Below are 7,374 nucleotides of genomic sequence, written 5' to 3'. Positions count from 1 at the left end.
CATGAATGAGTGAGATCATGTGGTATTTTTCCTTCATTGACTGGCTTATTTCACTTAGCATAATGCTCTCCAGTTCCATCCATGCCGTTGCAAATGGTAAGAGTTCCTTCCTTTTTACAGCAGCATAGTATTCCATCGTGTAGATGTACCACAGTTTTCTAATCCATTCATCTACTGATGGGCACTTAGGCTAAAATCAGAAATACTTTTAAAAACTATTTCAAAAAAGATAAAAATATTCATCGGGTCACTATTTAACGGGAGCCACTGTTTCAAGTTCCCAGCAGCTGCTGGGCTGGCTGCTGAGGGCGAGCAGACAGATGAGCTGGTTAGTGGAAGGAGCGCCGAGAAGAGTGCCCAGGAAGGAGGCAACGAAGCTAGTGCCTGAGTAACGTCTCTCACCAGCATCCCAGCTGCCTGTAATGAACAGACTCTGTGACAAACTATGGTGACACTATTCTTTCTCACTTAAAAGGTAGTAAAAGAGGAGAACTTAAAGATATGGAGTTGTTAAACCAGGGGAAAATACAAATTTGTTTTTATTGCTATTTCAATAATGCTAAATTTCAACACAACCATTTGTGCTGACAGTATTCAGGAAATTGGCAGCTTTGTAAACAAACAAAAATTTAAAATCCTTCAACTAATGAAGCATTAAGATGCTTCAGAAATGTCTTTCCACAATATTCATCTTGCCAAAAGAATCCACACAATGCAAGTAAAACTGGGGAAGTCGGAGTAAGATTGGCGGAGCGCACTAATGTCAATACCCTACTTGTGATATAATGTGTTATAATTTTGCAAGATGTTACCATTGGGGTCTGTCTGTATTATTTCTTACAATTGCACATGAATCCACAAATTAGTGCAATAAAAACTTCAATTTAAAAAATTTTTAAAGAATCCACACACAACAGAAATGTTAGGAAGCAAAAATCTTTATTTTTTAAAAAATTTACATTTCTTAAAAACAGCAATTTCTAGCCAAATAATATAAAGCCTTTTAAATTAATTATTTGAAAGTATGTACACCCTTTGTATAAGCAAATACTTGAAACTGTACAGATTTAAACAAATATTCATTTAGCAAACAAGTTGGACCACTATCACCTACTCAGCACTGTATAAGGTGTTTGTCTCAGAATAAAAGATTCAACACAAGAACAAGTGCTGTGAAATATTTTGATCCTTAAGAACACACACTGCTCTGTACATCAAATTACATCAATCATAGTATAGTACATTAATCATGCCCTTATTTCTTTGGAAAGGCTTTTTAAAAATCAAATATACAACATAATACACAAAACTGGGTTTTTACAGTTTATTTAATTAAACATGTATTTTAAATAGTAAATGGAAGTAAATTCAATCTTCCTATTTCATTCATGTCAAAGAATGAATATGGATCACCTTTACCTTCCCAAAATACAGCCCTATCAAGCAACATCCATCACTAACTTAAACTGAATTGAAAAACAAGTGGCCTGTTTAAAATGACAGGCATGTAACCTACCTACACACTGTGGGCGCCTGCTTTAAGGGGATGAGAAAGTCTGCTAGTCACGCAGAATGAGGTCTGCAGGCCACATTCCAGAACACCCGTCAGTGCTCCATCTCTAGGCTAGCGTGTGAATGCTCAAAATTCCTTCCAATTCAAAAAGCAGGCTGCATTGACTGTTAGAGGCAAAACCAACCCACTCAGGAAATAGGTATTCGTAGGAAAATTCATAGACGTGCATAATGTACTTGATGATCCCTGATATAATGTGGTAGATGCTAAGGGTGGGCCATCTTCATCCTCCTTGTCTTTGTTAGTGAAGTGTATTTGCTACAGGTACAACCACTGAATATAAAGAACTACTAAACCTGAAGGCAGTGCACAGAAGGCTGGTAACCCTGACCTGCATGCACGAGATACGCTATTCATCAGGTTTCCTTCTCTCCTGTGTGTACAGAGTTAACACACCTGATGGTACTTCCCAGGCACAAACACTGGCTGTTGTGCCATGAAAATTCTCACTAGATACTGCACATGAGCAGGCTGCAACCCTGCAGTTCAAGAATACAGACACTGGGACCTTCCCTGAGGTCCCTGACTCTTAAAACTGACACATCAAAAACACAGGAAAAAGAGCGGGAGGAGGTAGAAGAGAGCAAAGGGAGGGCAAAGAGTGGCAGAAAGAGACGTGATTTTGGGTGGTGAGCACGGGATGCAGTGTGCAGATGTTATAGGGTTGTACACTTGAAACCTGTATGATTTTGTTAATCAATGTCAACCCAATAAATTCAATAATAATAATAATGATATTTTACCTTCCCAAAATATAGCCCTACTGGTGTGGCTCAGTAACAGAGCATCGGCCGCACATCAAAGGGTCATGCATTCAATTCCTGGTCAAAGGCATGTACCTGGGTTGGAGATTTGTTTCCCAGGCCCATTTCAGGAGCATGTAGGAGGCAAACCAATAATGTATCTTTCTCACACCAATGTCTGTCTCTGTCTCTGTCTCTGTCTCTCTCTCTCTCTCTCTCTTTCTCTCTTCCCCCCCCTCCCTTCCACTCTCTCTAAAAAAAAAAAAAAAAAATCAATGGAAAAAATATCCTCTGGTGAGGATTAACAAAATAACAATATATTTTTTTAGACACAGGAGATAACACCCTGAATTCCCAGAAAAGCAGCATGTGTTCTCAGAAGCATCCAATTGACTCCAAACTAAATTTCAAAGTGACCGGAGAAACATTTTATTGAATGTAGAAGCAACATTTCTAGAAGTAAAAAAATAATAATAATCACTGTGGAATGCTCAGTGGTTAAAAGTGTTGCAGTGTTTCATGCTTTAAAAATCTTATTCTTAGAAGCTTCCTAATTAGTATTTCCATAAAGTTCTTCTCTGCACTATCTATTGCATCCTATTTTCATTGCACTTCTTCTGCTAAGAACCATTTCACTGCGTGCCCACCGTGGTTACCTCTTAAAAAATTACATTTCTTGAGACCATTTAAATGAGGCAGGTACTGCTGCTCATAGATTAATCTTTGGCATTTTGATGTTTTTACAAGGGAAACACCAATTTTTTAACCCTCTGCTTGTATTTCATCCTGCAGTCAGCGACAAGTAGCACGCATGTGTGGTTCTCAGAGACATTCCCACGTACAGTTCCTCAAGTGTCCTGCAGCCACATGACTCTCAGCCGCTCTTGGACAGACCATTTACAAGCACATCCGGACTCGTCTGGTTATTTAGAAACTGACAGTAAGAGGTTCAGCTGAAATGCAAAGTGAAAGGCAGCATTAGTTCTGCTGTGGAATACCACAGAAAAGTTGTTTAGAGCCTCAAAAACAGAATGAGAGGAAAAGTCTAAGATTTTTAAGAGACCAGGAGACATGGCTGTAAGGTATAAACTGGACCTGCGATGCTGGTCTGACTGAAGTTGCCACTGGGCACTGAGTTTGATGGAAGCCTGTGGGGAGTTACACAACATCACCTAATCCAGACCCTCAACTCATTCAGAATCCAACGAGGACGACAGAAAAAACTACAGCCAACACTGACAAGGGACAGAAATACATCTAAATAACCAACTCCACCTTTTTCTATGCAGAGTGTGCTTTCAGAGGAGTTGTATGTCAGACAAAGTCTTTAAATGACTCTCAAAAGCATAAGAACAGGCATGACAAGTGAATTTCAGCTCTAATGCTCATTCTTACTGAACCCAGGAGCGCCCTGACCACTCTGTACGGGAGGCTGTGACACAGAGCCTGCCAGAAAGCCAGAGAACTCTACATGGCGACCAAGGGGAAATGACAACCTGCACACCGCAAGTTGTCACCCAGGCCCTAGCAAGATTTGCAGTTAAATGAACAGAGCAGTGAACCCTTCTATAAAGTATAAACTATTTTGATAATCAAAATAATCATGAATATCTGGCCAGTATGGCACAATTGGTTGGAGTGTTGTCCTGTGCACTGAAGGTCACAGGTTGGATTCCTGGTCAGGACAAATACCTAGGTTGCCGGTTTAATCCCCAGTCGGGTGCGTACAGGAGGCATCCAATCCATGTTTCTTTCTCACATTGATGTTTCTCTCTCTCTCTCTTCCTTCCTTTCTCTAAAATCACGATTTTTAAAAAAAAATAACCCCATAACCTCTTTATCAATTTGTACTTCCAGTGCAAGGAACACATCACCTCTGTGTTTTTCCTGACCAACATATAAAACCTGGATCTAATCATGAGAAAAAAGACAACCTCAAACGGAGGAACATTCTACAAAACAACTGGCCTATCAAGGCAAAGAAAGCCAAAAAGGCTGCAGAACTGCTCCAGGTTAAGAGAAACTAAAGAGCCCTGGCCGGTTTGGCTCAGCGGATAGAGCGTCGGCCTGCGGACTCAGGGGTCCCGGATTCGATTCCGGTCAAGGGCATGTACCTTGGTTGTGGGCACATACCCAGTGGGGGGTGTGCAGGAGGCAGCTGAATTGATGTTTCTCTCTCATCGATGTTTCTAACTCTCTATCCCTCTCCCCTCCTCTCTGTAAAAAATCAATAAAATATATTTTTTAAAAAAAAGGAGAGAGAGAGAAACTAAAGAGCTGTGACAAGCAGCAGCACCTGGGCTGGATCCCTGAATATGGACTTTGGATTAGATAATAGCATCAATGTTACATTTCCTGTTTTGAGCATTGTGGGAGGGCAGAGTAAGGAATTCCTCATTCTTAGGAAATACACTGAAATACTTCCAAATAAAGGAGCACAGTGTCTCCCAACTTCCTCTCAAATGTCTTAAAAAGAGAGGCAAGGAGGGAGAGGGAAGGAGAAAGCAACAATGATAAAGCAAACGGGGAAAACTAAACAGCTGAGTAAAGTTCCTTATTACCATTCTTGCATTTTTCTGTAGGTTTGAAATTATAAAGTTGCAAAAATATTTGTACAAATGCTCCTTGACTTACAATGCGGTTATGTCCTGATAAACCCACTGTAAGTTGAAAATATCATTAAGTTGAAAATGCATTTGATTAGCCTAATCTACCAAACATCATAGCTTAGCCTCGCCTACCTTCAACATGCTCAGAACACCCATTAGCCCACAGCTGGGCAAACGCATTTAATACAATGCCCACAGTAGAATATCTGTTATTTACACTCAAGATTGGGAGCTGTGGCTCTCTGCCCCTGACCAGCATCATGAGAAAGTATTGTGGCACATATCACTAGCCCAGGAAAAGATGAAATTCAAAATTCCAAGTACAGTTTTTACTGAATGCATATCACTTTCACACCACCGTAAAGTCAAAAAATATTAAGTTGAACTATCATAAGTCAATGCACTGCCATACATTGGGTCTTAAGAAAATGGGTCATCTGAAGGAGACTTGTCTTGGGGTGGTGAACATACAGTACAATATACAGTTGATGTATTATAGAATTGCATCCCTGAAACCTATAGAATTTTATTAACCAATGTTACCCCAATAAATTCAATTATTTTTAAAAAGGAAATGGGCCCTAACTGGTTTGGCTCAGTGGATAGAGCATCGGCCTGTGGACTGAAAGGTCCCAGGTTCGATTCCATCAGGGCCTCCATCCTTCTCACACCTGAAAATCAGTAATAGTGAACAGCTACTGTGAGTTCAATTAAAAGGAAATGGGTCACAAAAATTCAATTTCCAGGGAAATTTAAAATGAGCGAGAAAATGAGAGTAAGTAAACCAGATGGTTCCCTCCAGGAACAATGCAGAGCATGGAAATACAAGGTTCTGGTTTCCACCAGGCAGCTCTTGGCCAAGTGACTTAACCTCTCAAGGCCACAGCTTCTTCATAAGTAAAATGGGGTAAATATAGGAAAATCAAGTGAATATTAAATAAGATGATACGTGTCAAATGCTTAGAACAGCACTTGGCAGCAGGCAATAATACTAGCTATTATCTAGAAAATGTTAACAGTTCTGAAAGAGAATCAAGGCACAGAAAAAATGAGCGTCTCTATTAATGTTTTTCAAACTGTAGGTTTCAACCCACTGGGAAATCATGAAAATAATTTAGTGACTCAAAAGAATAAGGAACAGAAAGACACAAAGCAAAGCAACTGAGTTGCACATACTGTAAACCTTTTTAATTTACAGATATACACACGTACACTAAAGCATGCATCTCGCTGGCAGGAGTCACATGGAAGCTCAGGAACTCTGTTCTTAATAAGTCCTGCCCTGCTACTCCCCATTCACAATCATGCAACTGGCTATGACTGGAGGGAAAAAATTAGACAACTATGTTGAATGGTTTCTCTTGGATTTGCAACCACTGAACTCAACTGAGCCTTCCTCTTCATAGCTTTAGCACCTCCTCACTCTCAGTGGTGACCTTCCTTCCTGTTTCACTCACACACGTGAAGCAGAGGACAGCTTCCATGAGCTCCCAACACCTCCACTACTCCCTGCACATGTGCCCCACTCAGCCTTCTCTCCTTTTCCACAGATGGAACTCCATGCACCTAACAAAGGCTCCACCTTCCAACAGCTCCTGAAATTCCATCCCCCTTCTCTACTCAAGGACATTTTCCAGCATAACTTTTTCCCTCTTTGGACCTTCCTCATGAACATATAAACATGCATTTCCCCCATTTTTTCAAAATAAAAAAGGTTAATAACAATAACAAATAAAAAGTTACCTATAGTTCAATAACAAAAATAGTTATCTACAGGGGGGAAAGGAAAGGCTGTAGGGTTCTGGAATGGGAAACAAGACATCTCCAGATTTACCTTGTCTATAATTCTGACTTGGAAACCATGTAAATATTTTATCTAATTAAAAAACAAAATTAAATCAAAATGGGGGAAATATATCTAAATATTAAAAACAAGTCTAACTAAATTATAGTTAACTAGAGGCCCAGTGCACAAAAATTTGTGCATGGGGGTGGGGGGGGTGTCCCTCAGCCCAGCCTGTGCCCTCTCGCAGTCTGGGACCCCTCAGTGGATAACCACCTGCTGGCTTAGGCCTGCTCCCCAGGGGGGTTTGGGCCTAAGCTGGCAGTCAGACATCCCTCTGGCAGCCCAGAAGCCCTCAGGGGATGCCCACTTGCCAGCAGGGAGCAGGCCTAATCTGCAGTCGGACATCCTTAGCACTGTTGAGGAGGCAGGAGAGGTTCCCACCACCAAAGCTGTACTGGCAGCCGTCAGCCTGGCCTGTGACTGAGCAGAGCTCCCCCTGTGGGAGTGCACCAACCACCAGGGGGCAGCTCCAGCATTGAGCGTTGCCCCCTGGTGGTCAGTGTGTGTCATAGTGACCAGTCATTCCCAGTCGTTCTGCTGTTAGGGTCAATTTGCATATTACCCTTTTATTATATAGGATAGAGGCCTGGTGCATGGGTGGGG

At 41.2% G+C, this 7,374-nt stretch overlaps 1 protein-coding gene across 1 annotated transcript in view; it reads right to left on the bottom strand.

Moving 5' to 3' along the window:
- Positions 1-3,060: 3,060 nt before the first annotated feature.
- The window catches only part of COG3 (component of oligomeric golgi complex 3), an 85,742-nt gene continuing 81,428 nt past the window's right edge, over positions 3,061-7,374 (bottom strand). Inside the window, exon 22 of the mRNA XM_006757185.2 lies at positions 3,061-3,269. Within this exon, the coding sequence (XP_006757248.1) occupies positions 3,240-3,269 (30 nt within the window). The 3' untranslated portion in view covers positions 3,061-3,239. The remainder of the gene's footprint in view (positions 3,270-7,374) is intronic.

The sequence above is a fragment of the Myotis davidii genome, unplaced genomic scaffold (assembly GCF_000327345.1).
Source record: "Myotis davidii unplaced genomic scaffold, ASM32734v1 scaffold533, whole genome shotgun sequence".
Lineage (NCBI taxonomy): Eukaryota > Metazoa > Chordata > Mammalia > Chiroptera > Vespertilionidae > Myotis > Myotis davidii.
This window is presented reverse-complemented; position numbering and strand designations above follow the sequence as displayed.